The sequence below is a fragment of the Sus scrofa genome, chromosome 9, assembly GCF_000003025.6.
Source record: "Sus scrofa isolate TJ Tabasco breed Duroc chromosome 9, Sscrofa11.1, whole genome shotgun sequence".
NCBI lineage: Eukaryota > Metazoa > Chordata > Mammalia > Artiodactyla > Suidae > Sus > Sus scrofa.
In genome coordinates, this window is record NC_010451.4 from 85,558,472 (window position 1) to 85,578,027 (window position 19,556).

The 19,556-nt window shown below is 37.1% G+C and overlaps 1 protein-coding gene across 3 annotated transcripts in view; it reads right to left on the reverse strand.

Annotated features, from left to right (window-relative positions):
• Window positions 1–19,556, reverse strand: part of ISPD (isoprenoid synthase domain containing) — a 291,746-nt gene that overhangs the window by 139,071 nt on the left and 133,119 nt on the right. For all 3 annotated transcript variants that reach the window (XM_021063407.1, XM_021063405.1, XM_021063404.1), the window contains exon 6: window positions 18,355–18,452. In XM_021063407.1, coding sequence (XP_020919066.1) covers window positions 18,355–18,452 — 98 coding nt within the window. The remainder of the gene's footprint in view (window positions 1–18,354; window positions 18,453–19,556) is intronic.

Sequence of the window (19,556 nt, forward strand, 5' to 3'; positions counted from 1 at the left end):
CTATTATTAATATTATACTATATAACTAAAATTTATTATAAGTAAATCTTGTGTTCTCTCTGCAAAAAAAAAAAAAAAGTCTATGTATTGCGATGGACCTATTACCTTGATTGTGGTGATCATTTTAAAGTGTATGTCAAAACATCAAATTGTATACATTAAATATACACAACTTTCGTCAATTATACCTCAAAGCTGATTCAGGAGTATTTCCTTACCGCACATCCAGAATTTTGAAGAGAATCATATGTAGCTAAAACTGCTACCGACAGAAGAAAGTCTAGATCAAGAGTTCATCAGTCACTGTCCTTATCAATGGAGTTGTCTGAGGCCTATGGGTGCTGTGTCTGGATCTTTGATCAGAAGAAAACAGCCCACAGCTTCTCTGTCTTCCTTTTCAGTGACCTTCACCTGTCTACTCTTTCATGAAGTATCTACTTTTTTCAAATTCTGAGTTGCCAGTTAAAATTTAGGTCATGGTTATTTTTAGACTTCTGTGGCGTTTTCTCCATCTAGTACTGAGCATTTACTCTATTATTATTTTCCATTTTTTAGAATCAAGTCTAAAGCTCTTTTTGTAGGTGAGGGCATAACCTCTGAAGCCAAAATCCCTGGGGGTTTGAGGCTAGTTCTTTGACAAATTTGCTGTACCACTTCGGGCAAATTACTTAAGCCCTGTAGTTCAGTTCACTTATCAGTAAAAAGAATACTTCACAATTGAGGGATTAGCTAAATTAGTATGTGAGAGTTAAATCCTTTTTTAGGACTTCTCACCTATTGGCTGGTTTCCTGGGAAGCTTCAGAGCAAAGAGCTACAGTTTTAAGACAATGAATGTCCATAGAGTTTTTGAGGTGGTAAAGCAATCAGCTTACCTCGCCATGCTATATGAACTATGGACACCCAACCATGAACACTAAGTGGATGGATCACACCAGTGGCTCTCTACTTCCTAAGGTGCCACAATAAGACGCAGAACAAGGACTTCCTGGGGCTTTGGCTTTTGGAACATGTGAGTTGAATTCATACTGACAGCCTGGATTTTAGGACAACAAAGGGTCAAGTCCAAGCTAAAAGGAGCACAGTCTCCTCAAGGCTTGCCCAGGAGGTGGTGCTACTGAAGGAAAGGAAAAACTAAATTCTTCATGGGGATGTCTGCTGCTCATGACTAGCAGTAACCTCCATGAGACTAACAATAGCCTCCTGCAGAAATGTGTGCTTGCTTGGGTGGACCTTCCCCTTCACCAAAACCCTGTGTATACTGATCTTCCCCACTGCCTCTTTGGAGTGGTTTCTCAGAGCTATCTTAAATGCTTCCTACCAGGCTATAATCCTTATTTTGGCCCAAATAAAACTTAACTGGGGGGAAGGGGGAATCAAGATGGCAGAGGAGTAAGACATGTTGCTCACCTTCTCCCACAAACACATCAAAAAAAAAAAAAACAAAACAAAAAAAAAAACCTACAAAAATTGTAGAACAATTTCCACAGAACCTCTACTGAATGCTGGCAGAAGACCCTAAACCTCCAAAAAGGGCAAGAAACCCTCTATGTAACTGTGTAGAATGAAAGGAAAAAAAGTTAGAAGCAGGGGGGAAAAAAAAGGAATCAGAATGGCGCCAGCACTCCTGAGAGGGAGCTGTGAAAGAGGGAAGGAACCCATACCCTGGGAATCCACCTAACTGACAGGGAGATCAACCGAGACAAATGATAATGAAAACACAACCACCTGTATTGTTCATAACAATACAGGTCTTCCTCAAAAAAAGAAGAAAAAAAATCAAATAAATAACTTAAACTACCACCTAAAAGAATGAGAAAAAAAGCAAATAAAACCTAAAGTCAGAAGAAAGAAGGAAATCATAAAGATCAGAGAGGAAATCAATAAAATAGAGATTTAAAAAACAACATAAAAAATCAATAAAACCAAGAGCTGGTTCTTTGAAAGGGTAAACAAAATTGACAAATCTCTGTCCAGACTTATCAAGAATAGGAGAGAAAGCATGCAAACAAAATAAGAAATGAAAAAGGAGAAATCTCAGTGGATACTGCAGACATACAGAAAACTGTAAGGGAATACTAGGAACAATTATATGCCAACAAATTTGACCACTTATATAGTCTGCCAAAACTGAATCAAGAAGAAATAGATCAACTGAACAGATCAATCACTAGAAATGAAATTCAATATGTAATAAAAACACAGATAGCTTCACAGGCGAATTCTACCAAACATACAAGGAAGAACCAAAACCAAAGATACTACCAAAAAAGAAAATTAAAGGCCGATTATGTTTGATGAAAATAGTCACAAAAATTCTCAACAAAATTTTAGCCAACCAAATCCAACAACAAATAAAAGAAGTCATACACCACAACCAAGAGGGATTCATCCCAAGTTCACAAGGATGGTTCAACATACGTGAATCAATGTCATACACTACATATACAAAAGAAAAGTCAAAAATCATACAACCACCTCAAGAGATGCAGAAAAAGCATCTGAAAAATTCCAACATCCATTCATGATAAAAACTCTTACCAAAGTGGGTTTAGAGGTAACATACCTTAACATAGTAAAAGCCATTTATGACAAACCCACATTTATGACAAAGCCGATAAAATACTCAACAGAGAAAAGCTGAATGCCTTCCTACTGAAATCTGGAACAACACAAGGATGCCCACTCTCACCACTTTTATTCAACATAGTATTGCTAGCCAAAGCAATCGAACAAACAAAAGAAATAAAAGGTATCCAAATTGGAAGATTAAGAGGTAAAATTGTTACTCTCTGCAGGTGATATGATACTATATATAGAAAACCCTAAGGACTCAACACAAAATCGATCTACTCAAACTGATCAATGAATCCAGCAAAGTAGCAGGATACAAAACTAACATTCAGAAATTTGTGGCATTTCTGTATACTAACAATGAAATATTAGAAAATGAATATAAAAGTACCTTGCAAAACTGCTCCCCCCAAAACTAAATACCTAGGAATAAACCTAAGGAGGTGAAAGATTTAAATGCTGAAAACTATAAAATGTTAATCAAGGAAATTAAAGAGGATTCAAAGAAGTATAAAGATATTCCTTGCTCCTGTATTGGAAGAATTAATATTGTTAAAATGGCCATACTACCCAAAGTAATCTACAGATTCAATCCCTATTAAATCACCCATGACATTTTTCACAAAACTAGAACACATAATTCAAAAACTTATATGGAACTATAAAGACCCAGAATTGCCAAAACAATCCTGAGGAAAAATACCAAATAGGAGGCATAACTCTCCCAGACATCAGACAATATTACAAAGCTACAGTAATCAAGACACTGTGGTACTGGTACAAAAACAGACACATAGACTAACGGAAGAGAATAAAGAACTCAGAAACAAACCCAGACACCTATGGTCAATTAACCTTCAACAAAGGAGGCAAGATGATAAAATGAGACTAAGTCTCATCAGCAAGTGGTGCTGGCAAAACTGGACAGCTGCATGTAAATGAATGAAACTGGAACACATACTCACATGATGCACAAAAATAAACTCAAACTGGATTAAAGACTTAAAGGCAAGACAAGACACCATAAAACTCCTAGAAGAGAACAAAGGCAAAATATTCTCCAACATCAACCATACAAATGTTTTTTTAGGTCTCTCAAGGCAATATAAATAAAAACAAAAAGAAAACAATGGGACCTAATCAAACTTGCAAGCTTTTGCACAGCAAAGGAAAACATTAAAAAGAGCAAAAAGACAACCTATAAAGTAGGAGAAATCAGTTTCAAATGATGCAAACAAGAAGGGCTTAATGGGGAACATATACCAACAACTCAAACAACAGCAAAAAAAAAAAATAAAAATAAACTAATTGAAAAACGAACAGAAGATTTTAATAGATAGTTCTCCAAAGACATATGGATGACCAATGGGCACATGAAAAAATGCTCAACATCACTAATTATCAGAGAAATGCAAATCAAAACTACAATGATGTACCACCTTACACCCATCAGAAGAGCTATCATTATTAAGTCTACAAATAAATGCTGGAGAGGGTGTGGACAAAAGGGATCCCTACTACACTGCCGGTAAGAATGTAAATTGCTACAGCCACTATGGAAAACGGTACGGAAGTATCTTGGAAAACTAAATATAGAACTACCATATGATTCAGCAATTCCACTCCTGGACATATATCCAGACAAAACTTTCATTTAAAAAGATACACGCACCCCTATGTTTATTGCAGCACTATTCACAATAGCCAAGACATGGAAACAACCTCAATGTCCATTGACAGATGAATGGATTAAGATGATGTGGTACCTATACACAATGGAGTACTACTCAGCCATAAAAAGGACACAATAATGCCATTTTCACCAACATGGACAGAACCAGAGATTCTCATACTAAGTGAAGTAAGTCAGAAAGAGAAAGATAAATGCCATGTGATATCACTTATTTGTGGAATCTAAAATATGGCACAAATGAACCTATCCATGGAACAGAAACAAACTCATGGACATAGAGAACATATTTCTGGTTGCCAAGAGAGAGAGGGAGAGGGAGGGAGTGGGATAGACTAGGAGTTTGGGGTTAGCAAACACCAACTATTGCATTTGGAGTGGGTAAGCAGTGAGGTCCCTGCTCTAATAGCACAGGGAACTATATCCAATCACTTGCGGATAGAACATGATGGAAGATAATTATGTGAAAAATAATGTATATATACATATAACTGGGTCACTTTGCTGTACAGAAGAAATTGACAGAACATTGTAAATAAACCATAATAAAAAATTTAAATATTTCCTTTGAAGGCCAGTCATTTTTCTGAGGCAGAACAATAAGGACTGTGGAATGGAAAATACAGGCCCTAATCTTTACAAACCTGAGCACTATCACACAGAATTCAAGGCTCCCATTTCAACAGAGTATACATCCAAAGCTATGAGAGTGTATAAACAAAAAGCAAAGATAACAAGTACACATCTGCTCAAGTTCGTCTTTCCACCGAGTTTTACTACAGAATGTTACACTATATATAACAGATAATTTTGTAGTAAATGAGAATTGACTGGCATTAGCTCACATAAATCATGTCATGCAGGCATAATCTGTAAATATTATGCATTTTTTAAATGACAAAGGAGGATATGTTAAAAAAAGGCACATGCAGTAATACAACCCCTATGTTTCTTCTTGGCAAGCTGAGAATCAGCTGACATAAACAAATATTATGTTTAATTAATTTAAAATTAATTAAAAATTTTAAAAGTCATAAAGAATAGGGTATCCTATTCATCAGATTAGGATAGAGTTTCTATTCATTCAACTAATAAGCATTTATTGACAGCTATGAGGCAGACACAATGAGAGCATAGCAATAACTAGACAGTTTCCGTTCTCTTGGAGATCGTGGTGGAAAGGCAAAATAGAGTTTAGATGTGTTTCTCCAATTTCAATATGCCTAAGAATCCCTGGGAATCTTGTACAAAATTCAGGTTTTTATTCCATTAGATATGAAGTGGTATCTACGAATCTCCATTTCTAACAGCTATCAGGTGATATTGCTGTAACTACTCTACAGATCACATTTTGAAGCAGCAAATGGTTAAACTGAAAGTCCTGTCTGGAGTTCCCGTGGTGGCGCAGTGGTTAACGAATCCGACTAGGAACCATGAGGTTGCGGGTTCGATCCCTGCCCTATGCTCAGTGGGTTAACGATCCGGCGTTGCTGTGAGCTGTGGTGTAGGTTGCAGACGCGGCTTGGATCCCGCGTTGCTGTGGCTCCTGGCGTAGGCCGGTGGCTACAGCTCCGATTCAACCCCTAGCCTGGGAACCTCCATATGCCGCGGGAGCGGCCCAAGAAATAGCAACAATAACAACAACAACAACAAAAAGACAAAAGACAAAAAAAAAAAAAAAAAAAGTCCTGTCTCATTTTCAATAGATGTATTTCCTGAAGAATGTGCCTCCATCTAGCAATCAGAAAGTAACTTTAACCTTGACTCAAGTGAAGCTGTTGCCTTTCTGTATCACTTAAATAAGTTACCTATATATTTTTTTTTTAAATCAGTATGGTTAATGTAAATGATTAAAATTAAAGAATTCATTACTTCAAATGGATTTTCCCTCAAATTCTTCCCAAATTCATAGCATAATCTAATTTACACTCACAAAACTTTTTTTTAACCATTTTTATTGAAGCATAATTTACAATTGTTATGTTAGTTTAAAGTGTACAGCAAAGTGATTCAGATACATATATATGAATATACACACATATACACATATCCGTTCTTTTTCAGATTCTTTTCCATTACAGGTTATTATAAAATATCAACTATAATTTCCTGGGCTACACAGTAGGTCCTGACTGTTTATTTTATAAATAGTAGTGTGGGTGGGGAAGTACTACTGGAACCTAGTAGGTAAAGCAGAGGGATGTTATTAAATATGCTATACTGCACGCACAGGCCAACCTCCAGAATGAAGAATTATTGATACCAAAATGTCAGTAACATAACAATTGAGAAATCCTGGGTTAGATGGAGAGTTTTGGTTTTTGGTCTTCAGTGTTTATTCATAAATCAATAACAAACACCAAAATCAGGAATATTCTAACTTAAAGGCTTTAGTTGAGCCACTTCTTAACGTGAGATGTGCCAAATTGCATTTTATCAAATATTTCATTATACTTTTTAAATGATATCATAGCACCAATATGACCAGTATGTTCAAAAGAGGAGGTATATTTTCAAAACACTCTTAGCTCAAACTCTGCCTGCCACCAAGTTTTTAGCAATGTCTCTAATTTTCAATTAAACAGAAAATAAAAACTAAAATAAAAACTTCAATAAGCTATGAGTAACTTAGTGAAGAGTTCTTTCGTATATACCATAAATGAACAATGCATCAGATTAACTTTTAAGGAATGTTTAATACCACCTTAATACTTGCACAGTCCAAATACTGCCAATATAATTGCTCAGATCTTACAAAGTATTTTTATTAATCTATTTTCCTGAGTGAAAAACATAATTACTACGTGTATAAGATAGATTTCCATCTCATGCAACTGTCCATTATGAGTTACATAATAGTCATCTATTGAATACATCCTGTTTAGCCTGTAGTCCCAAAATGTTTTACAACAATTAAGGATAAATTACGTTTTTAGCAAAAACAACCAACACATGTTCATGTAACTTTTCTGAGAAGTGTGTGCCCCATTATACACCTCAGGATATTTTAAAAGCAGTATGTTTTTAGATTATACAGAAAGGGAGAGTCATACTCTGATACAGAATCTTATTACTGATTCTAAAGAATAAACCCTAAAATGTTGTTTATGGACATATTTCTTCACCCCACTACAATTCCCCCTCAGCACAGTTCATTTGTCCGTCACTGTCTCTTGACTCCTTTCCTGAGAGAAGTCTACTGGCCACCAACTTTATCACTGTCGCTAACTCCAATTCATCTCATCAACATCTGCTATTTGCTTTTCTCTTCTCCCTTGTTACAAAAAGAGTTTTCTTCTGGTTGGGAAATCAATTATAACTTCTTGGGCGTACTTTGTGTTCTAAATTCTTCTCAACTGTTCATATGATTGATGGATGCCCAGCAGCTACCTCTTTATCTCCAGAAACATATTTGGCTGATGTCCAGGTGGGGAGATATTCCAGAAGTTTGCTTGTTCATCATCCTACCACCATCAACCACAACTATGTATCTGCCCCCACCCCACCCCCCATATATACAGCACTGTGTAAAGGATCAGTGATAAAAGAGATGGTGAAAGAGATGGGTTTGAGAATAAATAACAACAAAAAGTAGTATATCCAGAATGACATAACGCTTGGTAGGTAGTTTAAGAAGTCCAAAAACCAGATAAAGAGGATCAACTTCATGGAAAGAGTAATATTAAATCAAGTATTAAACAAAACATTAAACTGAAAAGTACCAACTGTGAAAGATCTCAAATAACTGGCCAAGCGTATAGGCTGACTGACATGCAGTGAACAGCCATTGACAGTATTCAGAGAAAGAGAGATTTTTAGCCTAAGCGGACAAATACTTTACTTACAGGCTTCAAAAATAAGTTCTCAGATACAAAGATGGCATGGATAACTTTCTGACCATTTATTCAAAGGGGTATATTTGGTTCAGTTTCCCTAAAACAACAAAAACCTTGGGGCTCTTATTTACTTAAAGCCACCAGAACAACAGAATCATCTACTTTTTGGTGTTAAGTGTAGTCATACTACATGCAAATAGGTACAATGCTTCACCAAGCTCATTATGGGAAATATTAATAAGTACATAATATTTTTAAATATTTTTTCTGTATTCAGAACCAAAAAAATCAATAAAGTGAAAGGAAATCAGTGAACAAGCTTTAAAACCTTACCTCAATTTAAATAGCATAAGGAAATTAGCATACACATATTCATCAAAATCAACTGTTAAAGGTTGGATGCTATAACCTGTATGCCAAAGAACAATTTCAACTTTTTTTTTTTTAAATCTTTTTAGGGCTACACCCACAGCATATGGAGGTTCCCAGGCTAGGGGTCAAATCGGAGCTGTAGACGCTGGCCTATACCACAGCCACAGCAATATGGGATCTGAGCCACATCTGTAACCTACACCACAGCTCATGACAATGCCGAATCCTTTACCCAAAGAGTGAGGCCAGGGATCAAGCCTGCATTCTCTTGAATGCTAGTCAGGCTCCTTTCTGCTGAGCCATAATGGAAATTCCACAATTTTAACTTTTTTTTAAGAATTTTCCTTCTCAATATTTACCGGGTATGTAAAAATCAATTAATTTCCAAAATTAAAAGAGAAGATCTGATTTTTACAAATATATGCCCCATGATACATGTTAGCTATTCTTTTGGTTTGTCTTCAACTTAGCATTACGTGACTAAAACTTATGTGCAATGACCTCATTCTTAAATGGATAAGGATTATCGTTTTTACAAATTAACCATCTGGTTCCCATAGTAAGAGTAGTATTTTGACATGTCCCCATGTCTCAAAAATACACACAGAAACAAAAGGTGAAGATATGTTCAGTATATAAAGAAAAAGCAGAGAAAGTGGCATTTAGGGAAGATGTCACTTATACCCTCGTTAGTAACCACATCCTAAAACTTTGACAACTTATAATTGTAAACTGTTAATTTTATTAAATACAGCATGAACATAATTAATACCATCCCGAGCAACTAGGTGGTCCAGTAATTTCTGGACTTTTCTACCTCTGGAAAATTGATGAGGAAATCTGGCTGACATCCCAAACAAACTAAATGGATTTCACTGGACAGTCTTCAGCTAATTTCTGTAGTCTCATATATACACCAAAGCCACATACTCTTAACTGAATTAATCATGTTGCAATTGTTCAGTAAGAGGCCCAAGAAACAGTGTTCAGCATTATTTCACTGTTATTACACTGTACTGTACACTGATCAGCTTTAAAAATGAAAAATCCTGTATTTTAAATATTTTTAAATGGTTATGTGTCAAAATACACATAAAATAAACCTATGCTGAGATGGCTGAATTTGTTCTGCTTCTTTGATTTTTTTTACTTCATTTGCTATTTTTGATGTGCTGAACTAACATGCCGTACACTGAATTGATAGGGAGGTCTATAAAAAAGGTACAGATCCATACGCTGGACAAAACCTTGAGGGCATAAGGAAAAATAAACTAGGTACCAGAGACAGCCTCAACAAAACCAAGGCATGCCTTTCAACCAAGAAAACAAATGATTTTCAGTTATATCCTGCTTGTCATTTGTGGTTACATAAAACAATAATTAAATTATGCGCTCCAGGAAACAGGAAGGGGTGGATAAGCAAAACACAAGAAAAATCCCCTATAGCCCCTGTTTGTTCAGATTATAGATCAGCATTCTTTAGGAGCTTCATTCCTTTTATTTTATTTAGGAATGAAAACTGGATTGAAGACACTTGCGATTTAAGGGTTACTGTGATATACAAAAACATTAAATACTTCCTGCCTTCTTTTGTAGAATTTTACTTTTAAGCGGCAGCAGCCCAATGTAATCTTTTTATATATGTAAATGGGATCGTGGCATTTTCAGCTAAAGTCTTCTAACATTTCATTTCGCCTCTAGGACAAAATGTAAGTAATAGTAGTGGTCACAGTAGTAGGGAAGGTGGCAGTAGTCCCAGTACACCTAACACAGCCTACGAGGCTACATTTCTACGCTCACCTCCCACCAGTCCACCTCCTCTCTAGGCCTAAACGTCTGATTTCAGCCCCCTTGCATGAAGTTCTGTGCCTTTCCTTCACACACAGGTCCTTCTGTATTTCTGATTTTATAGCTAACTCCTGATTCCCAGTTTAGCCTTAAATAAATGCCACATCTGCCAAGAGATTCTCACTTACTGCCTTCTACTCCCAACTGAAATCATTTTGAGGACTCTTTTACATAAACTCAGTTTACTTTCTCCTTAGAATCATTATCCCAATCTGTAATTAAACTTTTCTTTTACATTATATATTTTATATATTTGTTTACTGCTTCATCATCAACTGCGTAGCATGCTCCTTGAAGACAGGGAATCATACTTGCTTAGTTCATCTGCTGAAATCTAGTGACTAAATCTTGATAGCCATTTAATATTTGGTAAATACACTAGTGAATTAAGGAACTAATCAAAGACTGACCTTCCCCCTTAGAGATCCCTTACTGTTCTCAGCACAGTATATAACATTAGCTATTTTTCAACATTTGTTGAGAGTTGGGAACCAAAGGAAGAGGTCTCTTCCATCACTGTCTATGACCCTGATGCATCTTCTGGAGACCTGTCTCAAAGTAGGTGGGTTCTGTCAAGTATTTCAATCTCCTTAAAGGAATCAAAGTAGGAATCTAACAAGCCTAATAATGAAGTTTTGAGGTTTTTTTTTTTTTTTTCTTTTTACGGCCACAGCTGCAGCATATGGAAGTTCCCAGGCTAGGGGGTCAAATTAGAGTTGCCAGTTTACACCACAGCCATAGCCACACCAGATCCAAGCTGCATCTGAGACCTACATGGCAGCTTGTGGCAACGCAGGATCCTTAACCCACAGAGAGAGGTCATGGATCGAACCTGCATTCCAACAGAGAGTAGTTGGGTTCTTCACCTGCTGAGCCAGGAACTCCTGAAATTTAAGTATGAGTGAAATGTGCACATGTATGGAGGGTGGGAGAAATCTCCTCTACCCAATTAACTCATTTCACTTTTTTGCAGCCTCTTCCATTTATTTGGTGTGCATTATTAAAGATATACAGTTCACCACTAAGGTATGTCCCAAATCTAGCACAGATAATTATAAGAAGCATGCTCAACTTCTTCCTTCAGTTTCATCAGGAAACATTCTTTTTACACCAGTAAAACAATTCTCCCATTGTTTGTTGAGCAGCTCCACACCCACATGGATCTGCCCTACAGGTGCCTTGATTTCAATAGCGTTGACTTCAACCTTTTCATGTGTTTTCAAAATGAAACAAAAGCTCTAAGAGGTTAAAAAAAAATTAGAATATGTGGAATTTTGCATTTGTCTCTAAGTTATGGGCTGAAAAATGCTGCAAGATAAACATGCCCTTATAAAAGGAGAGAAAAATGATAGAAAACTAGGTAATTCCTTTCCCAAAGCAACTTCTGACAAGCCTTCTTTCAAACTCGAAATTCTTTTATCTCACCTTTTACTTAGAAAAATATTCAGTAGCAGAAGTCATAATGAATCAAATTAACGCCTACATTCAATGAGTTATATAATCTTAGGCAAATTATCAAGCCATAAGGTTTCCCTATTTCTATTTATAAAATAAGAGGGAAAGTCACAGGTTTATTTTAAAGGATTAAGGTACATAACACTGTTTCTGGAACATAGACGGCACTCCCTAATTGTTAGTGTTGTGTATGAGAGAAAACATTCTGTCAAACCCTTGGATGGTTTAATAGTTTTCAGGCAGATTTAGCAATGAACGCCATCTCCTTTGAAGGTCAATCAAGATGGTCTGACTCAGTTAACAGGACATACAAAGTTCAGCTTTACAAGTTCTACCTTCAGGGAGGCTCATTTCTTCTAAAATTCACCTTATATTCAGTATGTCTCTTCAGACTATACAACAGGTTACCTAGGGTTATACTATGAACTGATTGACATAAAATTCTAAACAAATTGGTCATTAATTCTTTCTGTGGCTGGAATCTGAAAATTTAATAGGCTGGTTTATATTGAATAAAATTACATTTAATTCAGGAGATTATATGCATTCCTTGGTGAGAGTACATCCTCAGGCTGCTGGTTTTCGCCAGTTACCTCTCCTTGTCCATTGTTGATTCCAAGACTATTCAGAATGTTCTGTTCAACTCTGGTATTTTTCAGGCACTTCCACTTATTTGACTATAATTATACTATAGTCCAGATGGAATTATAGTTTGCATGGATGATGATCTCAATGAACAAATTTCAGGTGCAATAGAGCAAATTTCTAATATTCAGAGAAGACTCAGGTCTATACACAGTACTGCCTCACACACCATAGGAAACTCAGATGCCATGTTAAAGGGCATTTTCTTTTTTTCAACTCAGTAATAAATTTTGAGATAGCAACAGTTTGTGATAAGGAAACTCTAAAACACACCCATCAACGATACTCATGCTTCCCAGTATTCAAAACCTTGTATAATTCCCTCCTCTTGAGTGTGGGTTAGACACACTCACTTTGCTTCAAATGAATGGAACATGAAAGAAGTGATGGGATATCACTTCTTAGATTGAATACTGTGCCTTCAACCCTGCATGCCTTGTGGTAAGGCAGCCCTATGGAGAAACCCACATGGCAACAACCACGGACGTTTGGGAGCAGAATCCACTTCTCCATCAAGTCTTCAGGTGAGACTGCAGCCTCAGCCTATATAGGACAGCTTGAGTCTAATCAAATAGAAGACCTTGACCCAAGGGTACCTGGCTAAACTGTGCCTAGATTCCTAACCCACAGAAAGATTGAGAGAGTAAGTATTTGTTACTTAAGGTCACTAATTTGGGAGTAACCTGTTATGCAGCAAGCATAGCACAATACATAATACAATGTTCAACTTAGTAATAACAGGTCATGATTATTTATCCATTTATTTCTTAATTCAGCATTCAATACATGTTCCCCTTTTATCAAGACCACACCATGCTTTGGAAAGACCTCACATGGGGCTGTATGGTATCCTGCGTAACACAAGAGAGAGGTACATCAACCAGGCTTCAGGGAAAAAAATAAGCAGGAAAAGCTCCCTGGGGAAAATGACATGGGGGAAGGGGGTGGGAAGTAAGAAAGTCCTATCACATTTGATAAACTGCAAACTCTTGGCCTGAAGACTGCAGTTAGAGAAAGTAGGGCTTTTTGGGTACCAGGTAAAAGGACAGATTTTGGAGTCGTATGAATGCAAGTTCATCTCCATGTCTCGGTTTTTCTCTTTCACAGCAATGCTAACAAAAACAGTTTAAACCTCCCCTCTGTGCCTCAAGTTCATTCATCTGGAAAATGATGATAATAACATTTCAAAAGATTAAGAGCATTTGCTATGGTACCTTGCACAAATTAAGTGCTGAAAAAGACTGGCAATTATTACTGCTCTCTTTTATTTTTACTAGTAGTATCAGTAATGCAAGAGATCTTATAACACATGGCAAGCAATTTTTATCTTAATTTATAAGTGATGGAAAGCTAACAAACAGATCTGATGGGAAATAACATTGTAAGATAAACTATTTAGAACAATCATTCTAACAGCCACATAAAGTACAGATGTGAAAGGGATAAGATTGCAGGCTGGAGGTCAGTTAACAGACTGTTGCAAAAATCCAGACAAAAGTCAAGGTACTTAGATAGTGGCAGTTGTAATGAAGAGAAAAGTATACATTGGAATAATAATGAGAGGTAGAGTTCAAATGTTTTGCAACTTGATTTGTTCTTGGAGTGCAATAGAAAATGAGTCAAACCTTATGTGAGGTTTAGGGAACTAGGTAAATGACATATTTTCATAGACTGAAATCCTAGCAGATGGGAAAGGACTGGCTGGAATAAGAATTTGTGAATGTGATGTATCATTGACATTTAAAGGACTTCTGACGGAATTTACAGATCTGAAATGCATGATAGTGAATAATTAAACACAGGGCTAGAGAGTATTTTGTGTCCCTAGCAAATAAAATATATGAAGCCATCAGCATGTTTTTTAAAGAAGTCCACCCACCTATGTACAAAAATCTAAAAATCCTCAAAAAAGTCTTGAATCCTGCAAAAGAAACTTTTTAGAATAAAAGGCCAAAAATGAAAAAGGATGGTCAGAAAAACAAGATGTTACAGAATCCACTGGATGAGATTCCTTCTAGAAAGAAAAGTATGAGACAAGAGCCAAGCAGTGCAATGAATCAAGTAAAGGCTGATAAACGTCTTGTGAATTTCCCACAAGGAGGTCACTGAGGACCTCACTGAGAGCCGTTCCTGTGGAAAGCTGGAGCTTAAGTCAGAATGCAGTGGACTGAGAAATGAGAAGATGTTATTCTAAAGAACTTCGGCTATAAGGTAACCTTGAGTTTAGGACTGCTTTTTTGCTCCTGTTTTAATGGAAGGAACATGTCCCTGTTGAAATGTTGACTAAAGTGCAGGAAGGTAAGGAGAAATAGCTCAGTAGAGGAAATAATAAGCTGACTACAGATGCAGGATTCTTTCTAAAGGTTAGTGCCAGGGAAGACAGGGATACTCCCATGTGGGAGTATAAACTCTGAAGTCAAAGACAAGACCATATCTAAGAGCAGAGGTAAAACTGGTAAGTTTAGATGAGTGGTTCTCAACTGGAGCATGACTTTGCCCCCCCCCCCCAACCCAGGAAACGTTTAGCAATGTCTGGAGACATTTTGTTTGCTACAACTAGGGGTTATAAAATTGTCACCTAGTGGGTAGAAGACAGGGATGCTAAATGGTGTACTAGGCACAAGACAGTCCCTCACAACATTTAGTCCACAACGCCAGTAGTGCCAAGATTAAGAAACCCCAGTTAGACATTTAAGGAGTGTGGAAAAGGTTTAAAATATCCACTGAGGAGAATGGGAAGCTGACTATGGCAAACAAACATATGCTTATTTTAAAATATTCAGTGCCCACTGGGAATGAAGACCAATATTTTTTAATGCCAATAACCCATACTGTTGCATAATTTTCTCCAGAAGTATTAAGACTAAAAAGAGGCTCAGAGAAGTGAAAAGGTGAACTGATAACATGAATAAGGTTTTACCTATGGGTTCAACAGAAGGACAAGGGAATTGAAGACATGGGTACAAGTTCCAGGATCCACTGAAGTGATGGATCATGAAATCTAAGGAAAGAATAGTGTGAAACAAAAAGCTAAAAGAAAGAGAAGACAGGAAAAAGAGTTTTCTATAAAATTTAAATATGTGCAGTCTGAGTAATTTAGTGAAAGATAAAATACTGTGGTCAGAAGTTAAGAAATAGCCTCAGATTTTTCAGTAACGTTAAGATGATGGCAATATCCAAACTGAGACCAATGGGTAGGAAGATGAAATGGACTAAAAACAATGGTCACTAGAAATAAGAAGAATAGGATCTGAGAAGCTAGGGAAGTGGAAAAAAAGCCATACAATACCAGTTATAGAGCATTATGTGCACCCCTAAATTCCACATAGTTTCATTATGTAAAACATGAACAAACAGAAACTGTTCCTAAAACACAGTAAGGAGACCAGCAGGGGGAGGTCTCACACCCTGTGACTATAGCAGAGCCCAGTGGGAAGTAGAAACACCTCTCCTCAGCCAATGGAAAGCCATGGGCTATCTATTGACTCTAGCCCTCCCATTTCCTTTTCCCTTCTATAAAAGAGCTCTTCCCTTGCTGTGGGGGGACCTGCCAGTGGCAAACCATGGTTGGAGACCCCAAATTTCAATTCTCTGCGAATTCTGAATAAACCTATCTTTGCTGAAGAAATATCTGGTAGTCTATTTGTTTTAGATCAAGAATCACTAAACATATACAGGAAAAGTAGCAATAAAAATAAATTTAACAAAAAAGTCTCTTTGTAGGATCTAATATTAGGAAGATCAAGGATTTAGTTGCACAGGATCCAACAGTTCAGTGCTCAGCAATAGTACAGAACCAACTCTCCAAACTTAAGGTCAGCGTTCCCATTATGGCGCAGCGGAAACGAATCCGACTAGTAACAATGAGGTTGCAGGTTTAATTCCTGGCCAAGCTCAGGGGTTAAGGATCCAGGGTTGCTGTGAGCTGTGGTATAGAGGTCGCAGACACAGCTGGGATCTCACGTTGCTGTAGCTCTGACTTGACACCTAGCTTGGAAACCTCCATATGTCACGTGTGCAGCCGTAAAAGAGCAAAAATAAATAAATAAATAAATAAACAAACCTATGGTTGATGGCCAAAGTTCCAGTAACATTCTTTCAGAGTCCAGTCTTAGTACCTTCTACACTGAATGGATAAAGCATGAATGAAATTTTCCAAGAGCAGAAGACTACTGTTCAGGCAAAATGCCGATCAGGCAATAGGAAACTATCTACACTAAAATATCCTACAGCAGTGAAATTAGAGCATAGAACTTAGGAACAGTTACTTAACAGGTGGATTTGAGAAAGAAAGCAAGGAGCGAGGTGCTAAAATTTCTGACAATCGAGGAGTAATACCCAGGAAGTCTAGAATAAAAGCAACATGGAAAGGTAGACTATAGTATAACCTTTACACCCAAGAGACAGCTGATTTCTGATCAGCTTTGGATTGCTTCCCCAAATGCTACAGGTAGAATTTAGCACTGATGCCCATGAAAACCACCTCTGGGAAAACGTTAAAAAAAATGAGGTTCCAGGAGTTCCCGTCGCGGCGCAGTGGTTACCGAAACTGACTAGGAACCATGAGGTTGCGGGTTCGATCCCTGCCCTTGCTCAGTGGGTTAAGGATCCGGCGTTGCTGTGAGCTGTGGTGTAGATTGCAGACACGGCTTGGATCCCACGTTGCTGTGGCTCTGGCGTAGGTTAGCAGCTACAGCTCCAATTGGACCGCTAGCCTGGGAGTCTCCATATGCCACGGGAGCAGCCCTTGAAATGGCAAAAAGACAAAAAAAAAAAAAAAAAAAAAAAAAAAAAGGAGGTTCCAGAACTTATCTCAGAGAAGATTCACTAAATGCTTACACTCTAGGAATCTATATATTTAATAGCTCATGTATCTAACACAGGACTGAAGTGTGGGAACTAGCAGTATCTACTACTTAGCTGTTACACCTCCATCTCAACTCATCAAGTTTATTACAGTCCCCATTCACTGAAAACTTATGGTACGGCAGATGCTTTTCCATGCATATTCAATACATTTGTTAATTTCAACTTTCCAAACAACTTTTCAATGCAGAGGTTATAAACATTTTCAATTTAAGATAAGGAAATGAGGCGATAAAGCAGACATCTGAGCACCGGCATCTGACATCAGAGCCTGCTCTTTACTAACTGTGTGATTGTGATAAAACTAGCATACTAAAATAAACTTTTCCCTTCTGCTTCTAACTAGAAGTATATCATGTATGTTGTCAAAAAGTCATCACAGGTTGATCACAAACCCAGGCAGTTGCACATTTTGATGAAAACATAATAAAATCAGTTTGGCAAGCAAAACATTTCAAAACACTGAACTATCACACAAATAATGAATGTTCTTAGGGGTTAAGTAGTAAATAATTTCTATATACCTCCTCTTACTACAACTTCTTCCATTTCCTGAGTGAGCCCTAGTAGTAAATATGAAGTTAGCTTGGACATCGATCAGTTCATAAAGGGGGGGAGGGGCAAGAAACATACACTCTCCTCTTCAGTGTCACATTTATCCTGTCTTTCTCTTTTTTATCCTCTTATTAATCTATTTCTTCATATATTCAAAAAACTTTAATAAGCATCAACCACGTGCTGGGCACTGTGGCTCTTAAGTGTCTACCTCACACAGGGGACCATATGCACCAGATGAGCCTTTCTCAAGAAGTCACACTGACGCTGAATTTTTTAAAGGAGAAATAGAACTCAGAGGATGAATGTGGGGAGGAAATTCAGAAGAGGAATGAAGAAGGGGAAGAGATTGTATTTCAAGCCAAAAGTATTAGCAAAACAAAGGACTTCATTAAGGCAAAATAAAAAAACTAGATTTAAAGAATTTTTATACCTTCTCAGGAAAGCTATCTTTAAACTATCAAAATCTGTGGCAATCTAATACAATTTATCCAACTGGATCTTTGAATACTTACATTTAATTCATTTTTTAGCATTTCTTCAAGACGATGACCTACATGTTCTTCATCTTCTTTTGTGTCCATAACTACACAAATCTGCTGTGAAATTCTTTCTGAGATAAAAAGAAAAAAAAAATTTAAGTTTCAAACATCATATAGAACAAAGCCCGAGTAGGCATAAATCTCTACTTATACGCTGTTCGCAACTATTGAAGAAGAAGAAGAAGGTTTCTGTTTTGGGTCAAGTGGAGTGACTTGGACTACACACTGACAGGTCCGTGACTCACTGACCATCCGAGTCTGGAAAGCCCCGTGTTTTATAGGTGGGTAACCAGAACATTATGTGAGCAATAGAAATAAGAGATCTTAGGATCTTCAGATACATTTGATAGGGAATAACTGGAGATGACAGGTCTTTGACTCAAGAATTCAATCTTTCCATATTTATAAGGCACCTCCAGGAATCTGACAGAAGCCCATCTCCCAGGCAGATCTGCTTGTTAGGCCATAAGAGGTCTCTTGTGTACAGCTCACTGTGCCCCGTGGTGCCCTAGCTACCATGTACTGCATTTTCCTTGGCATTCCTTTAGGTCCAGTCAATTCAGTACAGTTAAACTGCTCCCTAACTATTACCACAAAAAGTGAAAATAGCCAAAAAGAGATTTTCTTCTAATTTGGAAGTCTTGAGAAGATAAAATTTAAAATCTCAAGCTATGTGACACAATGATATTCACTTTTGTAAACCCTGGATGCACTCTCCCAGAACATGTGCAGTCCTCCTTTACAGAGAACAGATCTGAAATACTAAGAAATGCTGGCAATTAAGACAACATTTGATGGTATTATGTCATGGATTTTTTTTTTAAAACCTAATTTTAAATAGGAGTCCCAAAGCAAAAGATTATTTAATTTTTGATCCAACTGTTCCTTACACTGGCAACTCCATATAACAGGGTCTCTTTAAATACTGTTCTGGCAACAATTAATGATTCTGCCAAACAAAGCTGAGGAGGACCAATCCATTAAAATAATTTCACAAATTAATGGTATTCCTATTCCTACCTACCTCCCACTTATCAAGAATATTTTACGTTCCAAGAGACATATTTTATATCAATGCCAATTCTCATGATGACCCCGCAAACAGTATTATTGTGAATCTATGTAAGAGGGTCAGGAAACTTGATTTCAGAGAAATAAAGTAACTTGGCTAAGGT